Raw genomic sequence first — 16006 nt, forward strand, 5'->3', positions numbered from 1 at the left:
AGTCTGTTCAGCACCTTCCAAGTGTGCCCAGGAGGGAATCTCTCATTCGGTATCAGCCATGGCTTGAGGTTCCGGGTTTTAGCCTCTCACTTTTGGTGTCTCACTTTCTGAGGTGTTCCTGCAAGTATCTCTATAGATCTTAGAAAGCTATTTCTTGATTTAAGGCATTGGCATGCTGGCTGATATCTGAACAGAGGATGGGCTGGAGATGTCACTGCCTTGGTCCTTTCAACAAAGCTATACACTTAGAAGGACCTGCATGATCTATTCTAGGGTACAACCTGAACATCCTTCCAGAAGTGGTTGAACTTCAAGTCTCAGAAAATCCAGCCAGCAATGCTGGGTAATGCTGGGAGACGCAATATAGAAGGTAATGATTTATATTCTGATCCATTCCAAAGTATCTAACATTCTTTGAGAGCCAGCATTTCATAAAAGGAACACTTCACCCAGCTTTTAAAAATGGTATTTCCTGAGCTAGAGCTATTTCTGAGGCAAAATTCAAAATGATTTACCAAAAAAAATAGAAATTGTATGCTCAGAATGATTCATTTACAAGTTACTTCAATGTGATGGGCAGAAGACACATAAACTTGGAAAGTGCACACAAAGAGACATAGAACTGTTCAATGTACAAGAAGCCTGAAACAAAATCCACTCTTATTTCTAACTTTTCAATAAACAGTACTCACATTTCTAAATACATCTCCATTGCCACGGAGGGTGATATACCCCTTTCTTCAAGTATAGAATTTGGAAGAATTGCAGAACCCCTTATCAAAAATGTTTGGGACCAGAAGTGTTTTGGATTTCAGATTTTGGAATACCTATATTTGCATATGCATTTGTTTGTGTACCCTGAACCAAGGAAGCAAAGAGGTCTATCCCTGCAACCCATATGGGTGATTTTGGACCATTTTGGATTTCAGAATTCTGAATAAAGGATGCTTAACCTGTATTTATTTCTCACACTCAAATTTTACAATGGTAGTAGATCTCATTACCAGAGAATAAATTCAAAGGGACATCTCCCTTTATGCAGAGTTTTCTCATATCCTTCATATCTGTTATATCATGCCTTTTTAACATTTCTCTAATTAAAGGTAATCTGGAATGCAAATGTGCAAAGCTCCCATGACTTTCACAAAATGGCAAAATATTTAACAAATGATATGGGATAGTCATTACATACAGTAAACTATTCCAAAGCAATTTCTAATCTAATATTAGACAAGTTTTGCATACAGGTCCTTGGCCACATCTGGAATACAAGGGACTCAAAGAGTTACTTTTTCAGATACAAGCCTGAATTCTATTGCATAGCCCAACAAAAGATGATTATTGATGTTTTGATTCCTGGGGTTATTTGGGGTTCTGGTAAAAAATATTGCATTTGATAGATCACAGCAGCTCTCGTTTCATGAATATGGTTATCAAGATTTTATATGGGTGAACAATGAAGACTGGTAGATGGCATATGTTATGTATCCCAAAAAGTAGAGCTGATAGGGGGAAAACTGCTGCCATTTTTGGAAACAGCAGTTCAAATATATCCAAAAACAAGGCTAATACTTGAGACACCAAAATGTGTGTTGGCCAATCTTTTTTTTCTACCCTATCAAAAACCCACTGAAACAATGGGATTTTCTCACTATGTTGAATTATCATTTAATAACTGATGTTGTATTTTTACTTTGCTGCAACTAACCACTATTCAGACCATTAACTATCAGAATCCTTTAACCACAACAGAAAGTCTCCATTGTGGCTGGGAGATTTTGGAAATTGAGGTCTGAAAAAATAATGTAATTGGAGAAATTGGAATAGTGGCTTGTGAAGAACAGCACAATACTCTGATGGAAATGTAAAAGTGATTATGGAAAATGTAAATGGAATTTAAATGAACTTCTTAGGACTCTATAAAACATAGGTGTTTGCAGATTAAAAGGTCTCTGTGGTGAGAGCAGACCAGAAATATTTACATGGAGGAAAGCACTAGCCTGAAATATTTTAGTGCTCAGCATTAATGTTAACAAGACACAACAAAACAAGTGGGATTCCTATGAAACAAGCCTACTTACTGTTGCAGCCAACCACATGATTTCTACATTCTTTCTCTTTTTAGCGTGAATATTTTGATGGAGATTTTCTAGTAATCGCTTTAAGTCATTCTGTTCTTGAAAATGCGGTAGGCCTGAAAAGGAGAAGGAAGCAGTTAGTGACAAATTGTATGCTGAGTTGAGGATTTTCTTACTAAAGAAAAGCTGCAGCAGCTAAAAACATCATTTCAAATGCATGAGAATTTTCATCAAACATAGCAATATCACACTATCATTTAATGATTGACCAAATGGTTTGGGATTTAATAATACAGGCACTGCTATCTATGGATGTCTTCTGCATTACATGGCCCCCTCCATACATATTTAGTTTAAATTGAAACAGGAAGTATTCAATGACCTCTTCCATTTATCTATTACTTCATCCTCTTTCTGTTCTTTGCATAACTGCACAAAAACCAAAGCACGAATGAAAAAAAGAAACTGATTGTTGTGTGTGTATATATGAAGAACTGCAGAAAATAATAACAGTGCTCTTTTTTTAACAGAAACACTGACTGATTTTAAATAAATATTAAATATACCTAACGGAACCATTTATACTTTATTTGTAGATATACAAGCAGGCTTTCCACAAGCTACTTGTCAGGATTACAAATTCCAAAATCCTTCTTGCTAGCCAAAGAATTCTGACTGATGTTGCCCAAAATAAGTAACTTTCTCAGTCTCTTTTTTAATCAAACAAAACATAGTAATATCACACTATAATTTAATGACTGACCAAATGGTTTGGGATTTAATAATACAGGTACTGCCATCTATGGATGTCTTCTGAAGTACATAACATCCTCCATATATAGTTTAAATTGAAGATGAGGAAGAACATTATATAAAACTTAGTATAAAATCTTAAGGGGCCCCTGGTGGCACAGTGCGTTAAAGCGCTGAGCTGCTAAACTTGTGGACCAAAGGGTCCCAGGTTCAAATCCCAGGAGCGGAATGAGCGCCCGCTATTAGCCCCAGCTCCTGCCAACCTAGCAGTTCGAAAACATGCAAATGTGAGTAGATCAATAGGTACCGCTCTGGCGGGAAGGTAACGGCGCTCCATGCAGTCATGTGGGCCACATGACCTGGAGATGTCTATGGACAACACTGGCTCTTCGGCCTAGAAATGGAGATGAGCACCAACCCTCAGAGTTGGTCACGACTGGACTTAACGTCAGGGGAAACCTTTACCTTTGTACCTATAAAATCTTATTGTGGTCAACGCCTGAAAGCAGACCTTTATTCAAAGATACAATCCTGAAAGAATAAGACATTAACTCTTTATGAGTACTGGAACACACAAGTTTATATCTTGCGATGATGACTACCTGGAAACAGCTTAGTTTATTGAAAGCACAGTTCAAGTCTTGTCAAAGACCCACTGATCAGTGCCTGATCTTTCCCTCAAATCCCTGCCAAATTCCTTCCTTCTTGCTCCCACTGACTTTCCGCTGCTTTTCCCATGTCTGTGATGCCTCATGGGCCTTGTAGTCCTGCTCCTAGTGCCATCGTGACAGATGAAGACGAAAACATGGGGTTTTCACCGGTTCAACAAGAGCCGGAATCTTTCCAGCTGCCGGATGTTTTCGCCCAAGAACCCAGTAAAACAGACCTTGGGCATTCCTCACCCCCGTTCCCTAGGAGACAGTCCTATTCTGCAGACAGGGGAGTGAGAGAACAGACTCGCAGGAGCTTACGGATTGCAGCTAAACAACAGGCTGATTAGCCATGCTTCCCTTGGGAAATTCTAAGGAGTTTCACATCTGGACAAAGTTGGGTTTCGTTTCCCGTTCTCTAGGGAAAGAGGTTGTTGGCGGGAAAACGAGACCCCAATATAGGTGCCTGGCACGTTAGAATTGTTGCGGAGTCAACAGAGCAGCTCCAGAAGCAACTTCGTGTTTCCAGCCTTGTGTGGACTTCGCAAAGTCCGCAACCCCAGTTCCTTGCCTTCCGGATCAAGTATTCAAGATTTGCCTAGCTTCGTTTTAACCACGGACCTTGTTCTTAGAATCCCTGTTTCGCCTTGTTCCTAGCCGCGGACCTTGTTTAATGATTCAAGTTTGTTTCCAGCCTTGTTCTCAAGCTACCTTGGACTTCAAAGACTCTGGGCATTTTCCCCACACTATTGCTTGGCAATAGTGTGTGTTTCGGTTATTGGATTAAAAACTTTGAACTCTAATATCATTTATTGGACAATACATTTTTGGACTTTATTTGACCTCATTTGATAGGTCAGCTTCTGAACTATATTCTTCACTTGTTTTTATTACTTTTATATATTTACTTAATAAAGATATTAGATAGATATTGGCCTCTGCGTCTGGTTCTTGGTGCTCCGTTGCCTCGGGCGTGACAATGTCATTGCTGTTTTAGTTATGACCACAGGAAATCTTGGGAAGCTTTGAGGGGAGAGAGGTCATTGCACCAGATATGCTGCTCCATTGTGTTTGACAAAGAGCTCTCTATTATTTAAAAATAGTTAATATACTAATTAGCAAGAGATTGTTCTAAAGGTACTACTGTAATAATGCTAACTCCAGGCCAGGATAGTCACTGATGTAGGATTCAGGTTCCTCTTCAATGAGACATGCCTGTGTCAATCAGCAAAGTCAGAACATAACAGCAGTAGAATAAAGTAAGTTTCTGATTAGCTAGCTATCATAACTGAGGAAAAGTGTAACATGAGAAGTATAAATTACACTGGCAATTGAAGATCTGAACATTGAAAAAGTAAGAAAATAAAACCCACTCATCTGCTTGGAGTCTAGTTGTTAGCAGCCAGCAAATGCATATTTGTTTCTATTCCACAAGTGAAATCAAAAAGCATTGAATCAGAACTTACACTTCACAACAAAGAGGCACTTTAAAGCAAAAGTAATGATAGTAAGAACATAGAAAAATGTTGCACTGAACTAAAAGTTACCTCTTGTACACTCATTCCTGTTGAATAATAACAATTAAAAATAATTTGTAAACCATCATACTAATGTTGGTGCAAATTGAACTCAAACTAGGGATTGTCAGCTCTCAACACAGAATGTATTTTTGATAGAAAGAGCACAGTAAGAAACAGGCAGCCTCATCAGTGAATAACCAAATGCAGTGAGTTAGAACCCAAAGGTTTCTTTTCAATGTTCTATACTCAATCCTGTATTTGTAATGTTCAGATACCCAGATAAAAGCCATGTTCCAGAAGTATTCTCTCTTGACGTTTCGCCCACATCTATGGCAGGCATCCTCAGAGGCTGCCTGCCATAGATGCCTGAGGATGCCTGCCATAGATGTGGGCAAAACATCAGGAGAGAATATTTCTGGAACATGGCCATACAGCCCAGAAAGCACACAACAACCCTATGATTCTGGCCATGAAAGCCTTCAACAACACATTGATCTGGATCAGGGTTTCTCAATCAGGGTGCCCAGGAAATCTAGGCTTCTGTGAGAGATTGTAGGGGTTCCTCAAGACAGCATAACTAAGAAAAAATTAAGTATATTTGAGTTGTAGACATATTTTTAAAGCAGGGATTTCCTTAGGGTTTATCCACAATAAAAAGGCAGAGAAAACATAGACTATATTGTTAATGGGGAAGAAGCTGGTAATGAATCTTTCTTCACTGTAGGCTGTAGTTCTCATGAATCTGGACCAAATATTAATGTGTGGACCTAACAGTATTGTTGCTCCTAACACTAACAACTGGCTTAGACCTCGGTTTAGAATACCTGTGCTTCATAATCACAGGTCTGCCATTAAAATATATGCTGCCAAGAGCAGGTTATACTAACATTCTTAATTTTGCAACAATTAGCCCCTTGAAAATTTGTTTATACCTCTGCAAGTATTGTTTTTCCTCCAAGCATGGATAGTACTTTTTAACCTATATCCAAATAAAAACTTTGAGATCTGTATTCAGGAGGATATTACTGAAAAACACTCAAGATGTTCATCATCCATGCTAGTTTTAAAGAGATTCTAATGAAACAAAATAGCTTCAGGTGATGAAATTGATTAAATTATTTATATCTATTTATTTTTCAATCTAAACGATTTCTTGGCTGGTCTAACTGACAAATTTAAAGAAAAATCAAATTGAAAAAAAATCAAAATTGAATTACCTCAAATACCAGCTTTTGCAAAACAACGAAAAAGAAAAACCCTCAGCAATAAAAATAATAGATAGAAAGAGAGTTATGGTAAGTCAACAGTGCAGTATGAATAAAAAGAAATAAAATATGTGCTTCTATTTGAAAATAGTGCCATTTTGCCCAAAACCTCACTAAAGATCTAAAAAAAAGGTCAAAAACAAAAACAATAAAGCAATATTGTTTTAAGCTATTTTTCTGCAAAGGTATTAACAAAGCTAAATGAAGTCAACATCTATATTGCTAACATATTGTGATTTAAAATTGTGTGGGTGTGGTTTTGTTGCCTAAAAAAACCAACATTCTGATGTATGTTAGCTTAATAGTCCGCTAATAAGTATAAAAAGCCCATTGAAAATTAATCATCTTGTGGTCCTCAAATAACTGGTTTTTATGGAACTAGCTTGAAATTATTACTGGTAAATTACATGCTATTTCAGGATCTACTATGATTTTATGCATTATAAGAGATGAAATATTTTTATTTTGTAAAGCAGTGTCCATGTACTGATGTTATAATACAGTACCACTAACCTTCTTCTCAAAGCAACAACATACTTCACACAAAAAAGTTCTTTAAAAGAAAATCAATCGTAATATCAAGAGAAGAATGCTCTAAGCCTTTGTGACAGCCAGTTAATGGCTCCATTAAGGCTACTGAAGATTGTACTGTGTGAGGTCTAAAGTACAGGGGAGTTATATGGATTATCAGATGACCTCAAGCTCAGCCTGACCTTCCAATAGCACCCATTCTTGGAATCAATCTCGCTTCATGTTTGAAAATTTTTAAAAAGACAAACTAAAGTGGTACTTCTCGACTTGTGGGTCCCCAGAAGTTTTGGCCTTCAACTCCCAGAAATCCTAACAGCTGGTAAACTGGCTGGAATTTCTGGGAGTTATAGGCCAAAACACCTGGGGACCCACAAGTTGAGAACCACTGAACTAGAGCATGAAAAAGTCACTTTTTGGACTACAACTCCCAGAATTCCTTAGAGAACACGACCACTATTTCCAAGGTCTGGGAAGAAACTAAATTATCTCAACATGCAATGAAAGAAGACAGCAAGGCACGGCACTGTGTACTTCCTCTTACAAAATATCTCTAACAAAAGAATGAGCAACTGTGAAGATCAAGAATCCTTTGGGTAACATGTACATTAGAAATGCAATATGAGGACTTTGAAGCAGAACCCAAATTGCCCAGGCCACTAATACGGCTCACCAGGACAAGACTGATGAAACAGCGACATTCAGTACTATAATCAAGTTAATTAGTATAATCATTACACTTGAGGACAAACTGTAGGAGATAATTCCATAATTAGACTAACTGCAAATCTATGAAAACATCATTTCAATATTATTCCATCTAAACCTTCAGCCAATTCCCACTGAATTACCAGTGGAAAATTTTAGGTCAATTGAAGAGGATTTGGGAGAATGGCTGGGGCAAGTACTTGCAATTTGCTAAAAAACCAAAAATAAATAGGCCAATTATTAGGTTTGTGATGAGAAGCTTTTACTCACTAATGAAGGGAAATGTCTTTATAGACAATATGTATGAAATTATTTTTTAAATACTTACAATCAGGAGGCATTTTTTCTGTGAACAATCTGTAATACTCTTTAAGTAATTCTAAATTTTCCTGGTTAACATTTTCTTGCAAGGAAGTATCCCCAAATCTAAAGAATAACAAAACACAGATGGTTATACTTGTATTTCTCTACAGACGTAGACAGATCATAGTTAAACATATGGAACAGAACTCCAACTCTGATTTCATTTTAAAATGCAGATTATTGCGTTAATTATTATTGTTGTTGTTGTTGTCGTCGTCATTGTCTGAGCAATCCCATACAGGTTTAATCAGAAGTAAGTCCCAGAAAACTCTATGAGGCTTGCTCTCTGTGTGTTTAGAATTGTAATTCTACTTTATTTATTTTACTACCCTTACAGGTTGCTCATTAATGTATATTTCTATGACCACAATAGCAATATGAAATCCCGAAAAGTACAATAAAACTGAACAGAAATAAATGATGCCTGCATTATAATACCAAATATACTAATGAAAAAGTCATGCACAAGATCTAAATATGCACAAAAAGTGTTAGGATTACAAATTAAAATTATTGAAAAAAATAACAAGTCCTACAAGCCGGTGCTGTAAATATCCCAGGGGATATTTTCTGCACCATACAGCTGCTGGCTTTCATGTCACTTGGAGAGAAGGATCTCCCCTCAAGATCTCAAGACACAGGACTGGGAGAACAAAGTCCTTCAAATAAATGGGATCTAATCCAAATATGGCTTCATAAGTCATAACCAGTACTTTGAACTGTGATTGGAAACATCTTTGAGTTGCTAAAACAAGCATCCAAGTCTTGACTTCTGGTATTAGTGTGATATCATAGGTAATCCAATGGTATTGGTGTGATATCATAGTTAATCCAATGGTATTGGTGTGATATCATAGGTAATCCAATGACTCCTGAGTTCCTTGGGCAGCATATCCAAACAGGGAATGAAACAGAATCCTAATATAACATACCTTTCTGCAAGTGTTTGCTGTTCATTGATTCCAACATTAAAGAGGATTGGATATACATGGAGCAGTTTCCCCTCTTTAATTTCTTGTGGTAGCAACTCAAACATCTTTTCTGGGAGCTTGATATCTATTACATAATGTCCCCTGGGAAAACAAAAACATAACTAATTTGTGCTGTGTAAAAATTAAATTCTTTTACATGTTTATGTATTTGTAAAATTATATTTGCTGCCTGCGCTTCTGATGAGCAACAAAAGGTTTTCACATCAAACAGGTGCCCCTGGATGCAGATTTTAGGTGCAAATAATTAAGTGATTTAATCTGTTATCATAGAATCAGAGTTGTACGAGACAAGGGCCATCCAGTCCAAACCCTTGTCATGAAGGAACACACAATCAAAGCTGACATCTGCCTCATGTAGCAAAATAATGTGGCTGGCTTTGATTACTATGCAACTTGACCTGAATGGGGAGGAACACATTTGTTGCTTTGCCTCTTAAATATCTGACCACTTGAAGATACATCATGCCTGTCAACATCCTTGAGGAAGAAAGGTCAGAGGAGCTGGACATTGTCCTGTAGGTATGCTGACATTTGTCATCAGCTTAGCAACAAAGACGGTTCACACTCAACCTGTTCATGGTGCACTGAATGGGGAGAGTTGAGGTACTCATAGCTCCGTTATGGGTCTCTGAATTATAAGGAGGTTTTAGCATACAGATATCAAATCCTGTGTTTCCCTCTCAAGGTCTATCTATATTATTCTCTCATTTAGAAGTCTGTATATTTACGTCACTAAGCTCCAAAATGAAAGAAACAGTAATGCTGAATCTAGAAAGCAAAATTTCTTTAGTGATACATAGAAGCGCTTTGATTCCAAGATATTAAATTTTATTTTTATCTCTAGAATGCAAAGTTATAAAAATGGGATCAGTTATTTAATTACAGTCTATTCAATAATTGCTTCTTCACTGAATTAAAAAAAAACTGAAATGAAAAGCAGCATAATAAACTTTTCACCTCTTTGAGTCTTCTATAGCCTAAGAGAGGATACACCAGGCTTTAAAGGGCATCTACAGAAACCTGGTTTGGTTATGACAGTAATTAACTGAAAGTTTTGTGCATTCCCTTTCTTTCACTGGCTATAATTCTGTTTTGTGAGGGAAATACTGTCTGATGAAAAATCTGTTTGATGCAGTAGAAACAGTCTTTTGAAAAACTAGAAGTCAATCACAAAGCTGCTGTAGGTGACCTGAAGAGGCATATGAGCTTAAGCTCTGTCACTTAGGCTGGTTCTATATATCTGCTTTGAACTGGATTATATGACTCTACACTGCCAGATAATCTGGGATAAGCAGAAAATCTGGGATCAGATCCTGAAATATAGGCCAGTGTAGATCTAGCCTTAGTGGTTGTTTATGTATTGGTATTAATGATTTGGTATTAATAAGAGAGTGCAACCACCATCTTCTATGGACAAGTTACAAGTCTTCTGTTTTTATGCAAAAATTATTAAACCAAAGTGAAGTACACTTATGTTCTATTGACACAAATAAGGGGAACTTTTAGGTTTTGTCTACAGTATAGTTTTATGCACAATTTACATCCTAAGAAATGATTTTTCTGCTGTTGCAGCAGAGAGTTCTACAAAGTATGTGAGTATTTTGTTTGTGAAATTAAAAAGCAATTTTAATCTGCCATCAAAGTGAGATATTACTGGAAGCAGATGCAGCATTTTTAGACGAGAAACAAGAGGCCCAAAATATGAAGTTCAATTTCTTTGGTGCAAAACTTCTATTTCCACTTTGAGTGGAAAGTCTTCATTGTCACATAAGCATCAATTCCAGTACTTTGATTGCAGCTTCTTTACCAAATGTCAATGGAGAGTGAAAGCTGTTGATCTTCAAATGCTTTTGGATCATGTAATCCCTCATCATTGCCTACGTTGGCTAGGGCTGATGGGAGATATGGACCAAAGACATCTGGAAGGCCACAGCTGTTCACCTATGGTCTCGGTTCTTGCTTGTACTAACTCTGCTTAGACTAGGTGTTTTGTTACTATCTTCAGAGTGACATACATCTACGGATTTGGATACATTTATAGGACTTAAGGTTGTGCAAATGGGATGGCTGAAATGGACTCAGGCCAAGGAGCTAGAAAGGCATTTTCTGTGAGACAACTTTGCTTTCTGAAGGTATCTATAACCTGACTGTCTATGTAGCATTTAAGAGGGTACTGGGGATGCCATAGGGACAATAATAGAAACACTTCCTCTGTTAGTCAGTTGCACATATCTAAATATGAAACCAGTAGCATGACTGTGATACCCTATGTCTTACACTATTTTTCATTATTTTATTTCCATCCCATTTTCACTGACATGGAACCTAGGTCCTCTTTTTTTTGTCACAGGACTACTATGGCTAATATTCAAGATATTTATTTCCAGTGTCCATTAATATTGATGCATTTTCGACATGAAGCTGATTTTTTACCAAATTCTAACTAGTCAAGAGATATGTGTTCTTTGGAATTTTAGAAATTCAGTATTCTTCAGTCATGTCTCTTGGCACTGTTATCTTCTAAAAAAATAAGTTCATTTTGTAGGTCCTATCTATCTATCTATCTATCTATCTATCTATCTATCTATCTAATATGGACTGAGAAGCCACTGTTCATTTTAGACTTTAAAAAGCAGTAATGGCATGTAAACCATGATTTAAAAGGTTTGCTCATCTCTTAAGGAAATTGATTTTCAACAGGTCCGTCCTTGAAATCACTTTATTATGAATTACTTTTGTTATTGTTTGGATATGGGTCTATAGATCAACATTTTATGCTTCCTTGAAATCACTTTATTATGAATTACTTTTGTTATTGTTTGGATATGGGTCCATAGATCAATGTTTTATGCTTCCTTAGGGAAAGCATAAGCAAGAAAGCCCCTGGGCATGTGAAGAAATTTGTTGGCTGATAGTTCACACTGCTAGAACTGTCCTAAGAAATAGTATTTTAAAATTGACACCATCAGGTTAATGGTATGTTCCCCCAGTGTGCACTGTCTGAAGAAATTATGCTTTAAAAAAAGATTGCTTGCATTTCTGTGTGAAGGGTTTTTTTGTAGACACAAGCAGAAAAGTTGGTGACAACAGACTAGTATTGAATAAATATATGACAAAGTCAGTATAAGAAGAACATGATTGCATTGTACAGTAATCTGTGCCTCTCAAATGTGCTGGTAAATTTTGAAAAGTCTATTATCTTTACAAGTCTCTCCAGAGTATTTATTTTCCCTTTTATTTGTTGCAAATTTTAGTTACTTGAGTAAGTTAGTTTAGCATCCAGAAAAACTTCAGACGAGCTTCTAATTGATTTTTCTGAAACAGCATCAAGTTACGCTGCTGTTTCAAAAAATAGATAATACTTACCGTCTTCCAGTTATAACAGGCAAGAGGTCATCTGATTTGGCTTCCGTTATTTTAAACATGACTTTCTGTAAATCTGATATTCCCACAGCCATGTCTTCTAGCATTCCAATTTCCTCACCTACACAGAAGAGAAAATGCATTTCAAAATAAAACAAGAAAGGAAACATGACTAACAAGGGCATTTGAATTAAAATGATCTAAACTTGGTGGTCAGCATTTAATGTTGAGCAATCATAACCACTTTCACCATGTGACTTAACAAGAAAGTCCAGAATACTGAAGGACAGGGTAACATTATCCATAATTAGTTTAACTGTTTGTTATCTTTTCAGTCTCAAAGAACAGACATGTCTCTAACCATTTTAATGCACAAATGAATCTTTCTTGTCTATGGAAAGCTTTAACTACATAACATCGAATGCATTCATATTCATTTTGTTCTTTTTTGAAAGAACCAGTGAGAGTATTTGCAGTTCTGCTGCCTGTTTGGGCTACTTATCCATGATGGCAAACATATTATATGCACTGGTGCACCCCCAATATTACAATATCTGTTTATTTCAGTTGTGAAGCAAAAGTGGTGAGAAATGATTAACATTTCCAGTCAAGTAAATCTGCTTTACTCAATGGACTGTGTGATAGACCTGTGTCTAAGAAATTGGACAACTTGTTATGTGAATTTTGTTAACGGCATCATGCTCATGTGTAATGTTCATGGCAAAAATCACAAATATGTTACCAACCTGCCTTCTGCAAAAAGTATGCATTGGTGTTTATTGTTGGTTTGCATCTTAGTACATAACATTGAGTGTATAGGGTCTTCCAGAATCAAAATTTGGACCTCATCATATGCAGTGAGAGAAGCATCTTCTCCCTGCTTCTCTCCACTGTTGATATGGCATCCCCTGGAGCCCATCACATGACGCAGGGCTATTTCCAGTGAGACTCCATGGGGGTCTGTGCCAGTAGTGTTGTGGCAGGGGAACCCAAAGGAGTTGGGTGTACATCCGATTCCTCATACAACAAAGCAAGAGAAGATGAAGAGGAAGTGGGGACAGACTGGGAAGTGTTGAGGGAAGGGAAACTATGGACCTCCAAAGGTAGGGAACAGTTAGACAGTTCGCTTCACTGTCTCACGATTTCCCCTCTCTCCCCTGCTTTAACCATGGCTGTCTGATTATTTCCTAAATGTTGTCATGAATATATAGCATGCAGCTGTGTCTGTCCTTTTAAAAAAACTCATCAAAAACACAGTATGAGGTGTGTGGGTGCAGCTATAATTCTTTGCTCCTTGCACACTTAAAAAAGGGCTCCATATGCTGCAATGTCATCTTTCCCCATGCAAATTGCAAATACCGTGCCCTCTTCCCTTCTAATCAAAATTTCACAATGTTTTAGAGTGACCTGCCCTGCATGTCATGACTTTGGCCTCTTTTAGGGTTTCCTACACTTACTTGTACTCATTTAGAAGCAGGATAAAATAGTGGATTATGTAGGTAGTAAATATAACTTTTGATGACATTTTTGGGGACAAGGAACATAAAAGTGACAAGATTTTACACATTAATGATCAGATATTTATTTAGATTTACAGGTTGCAAAGGCACCAATGTAGTGTAGTGGTTAAAGCACTGATGTATGACTCTGTAGAACGGGGTCCAAATACCTGCTCATCAATGAAACTCACTGGGTGACTTTGCATAAGTCACACTCTCTGAGACACAAAGAAAGGCAATGGAAAACCTTTTCTGAACAAATCTTGCCAAGAAAACTCTGTGAAAGTGTCTCCATAGGTCAGAAATTACTTGAAGGCCCACAACAACAACATAATCAGAAAGGGTTACCAGTGAAGCTGATAGATAAATAATAAAATGGCTTATAATGTTTAAAATGTTTATAGTTTGTACTAATAAACATTTACTGATGAGTACAAACAAAAATTGAAGTCAGCTTGCACATTGGCTTCTGTAGCTTACTGTACAAAACACTATTTCTGAGAGTCGTAAAACTTTTTGAGAAGACATAAATTATACTGAGAAGAACTCATACTGGAAGGATGAATAGATAGAAACCAGTGAGTCAACATCTATTCACACAACAAGCTTTTTGTATCTCAGCTATTAATGTCAAGGTACAGGCTATAAAACATAGCAAGGGAAACAGCAATAATAACAAACTGCTTGACATTCCAAAGGCCTTCTGAAAATAGCATAATACTAAACATGTTTACTCAACCCAAATTGAACTAATAGATCTTACCATTTCACATAACCGGGATTGTGAAACAGCACAAAAATACTACATAACTATTAAGGAAACGTCAAATGATAAAATAGGCTTACAGCTCTAGAATTCTTTAAAATTATTGTTGTTGACTTGAGGTAGATTTTAAAAAAATCTAGTACAGACATTGAAATAAGAACATGTTCAATAAGAGTCATGATTTGAGATGTTCACAATGTTTTAATACAGCTGACTGAACTCAATACTTACTATATGTGCTGAGGAGTCCTTCATACTGAACAATTAACCCCACTGTATGAAGCTGCTGCAGGAAGCCTGGGTCACGTAAACTAGAGTGCAATTTGATTATAAACCCACAGACCAATCCAGCAAGCTATAATAATAACCAAAGCCATACAGAGATATTAGTTGCATTAGCAAGACTTCTGGAGAGAGAAAAATCAATTCACAAGATGACACAAATAATCTTCAATAAATCCTGTTTCCCAAATGAATATTGGAAGGTACTTTCCATCAAAACAGGGGTGGCCAGACCAAGGCCCAGATTCCTATGAGCATCAGCATCCACAATATTTCCTCACAGGACTATGCAAAATGATGACAGGAAGTGCAGACATTTCAAAAGTGTCTGCAAAAAAATTGAGGATATTTGGAATAGATGAAGTTCTGTGATTTTTGGGCAAAAACTGTATGTAAATCACGCCATTTTAAAAATTTGAATGGTTGGGACTTTGGGAGACTGGTAGAAGTCTTCATGAGGTCTACAAAAAGAGGTAGTATGGCATAGGTTACAGACTTTAATCATCCCTGATCTAAAACCTTTTTTTCTTAAATAATACTACAGAAGGAGAAGAAACGTTACTGATCAAAATGTTCCTAAAATCTGCTAAATTAATGGTGCATTTTATTGGATAAGACAACAAGAATAGATCTTGTCATTCTGGAAATGTGAAGAGTTCAAATCTGAACTAGTGATCTTGGGAAAGGTTTATCCTTACTTATGAATTTAGCTATTAAAAAGAGAACACAGCAAGAAAGGAGCAAAATTATGATGATTAACCGCCTACCATCCAGCCATATGCCATTGTTCTAACAAGAAGCAATATAAATATTGTTGCCACAAAGCTCCAAACAATTAATGTTCCCTTTTCTGTATACACCTATTGAAAACCAGGGTGGTGTAGTGTTTTAAGAATTAGACCATGTCTCTGAAACACAGAATTGGAATCCCTGCTCAGTGATGGAAACCAACTGAGTGACTTTGGGAAAATCATGTAATATCTGCCAGAGGGGAAGGCAAAGGCAACCCCCTCTCTCAATGAATCTTCCCAAGAAAACCCTGTGATAGGTTCACCTTGGCTTTTATCATAAGTCAGAAATATCTTGAAGGCACAGAGCATCAAATGCGCTCATCATGGTATCAAAACAAATCTCAATTTTCTTAACACTTCTCCATACACAACCTTCCAAATCATTTATGTCTTACAGAAACATAGTTAGATACACTGTTTCATTAGAAAGCATTCACTGCAATATGTG

At 36.8% G+C, this 16006-nt stretch overlaps 1 protein-coding gene across 5 annotated transcripts in view; it reads right to left on the reverse strand.

Annotated features, from left to right (window-relative positions):
- Nucleotides 1-16006, reverse strand: part of inpp4b (inositol polyphosphate-4-phosphatase type II B) — a 313356-nt gene that overhangs the window by 34064 nt on the left and 263286 nt on the right. For all 5 annotated transcript variants that reach the window (XM_008111861.3, XM_062980903.1, XM_008111862.3 and 2 more), the window contains 5 exons: nt 14717-14840; nt 12224-12341; nt 8798-8938; nt 7831-7928; nt 2082-2194 (listed from right to left, as the gene is read on the reverse strand). In XM_008111861.3, coding sequence (XP_008110068.1) covers nt 2082-2194; nt 7831-7928; nt 8798-8938; nt 12224-12341; nt 14717-14840 — 594 coding nt within the window. The remainder of the gene's footprint in view (nt 1-2081; nt 2195-7830; nt 7929-8797; nt 8939-12223; nt 12342-14716; nt 14841-16006) is intronic.

Source organism: Anolis carolinensis, chromosome 5 (assembly GCF_035594765.1).
Source record: "Anolis carolinensis isolate JA03-04 chromosome 5, rAnoCar3.1.pri, whole genome shotgun sequence".
In the NCBI taxonomy this organism is placed as follows: domain Eukaryota; kingdom Metazoa; phylum Chordata; class Lepidosauria; order Squamata; family Dactyloidae; genus Anolis; species Anolis carolinensis.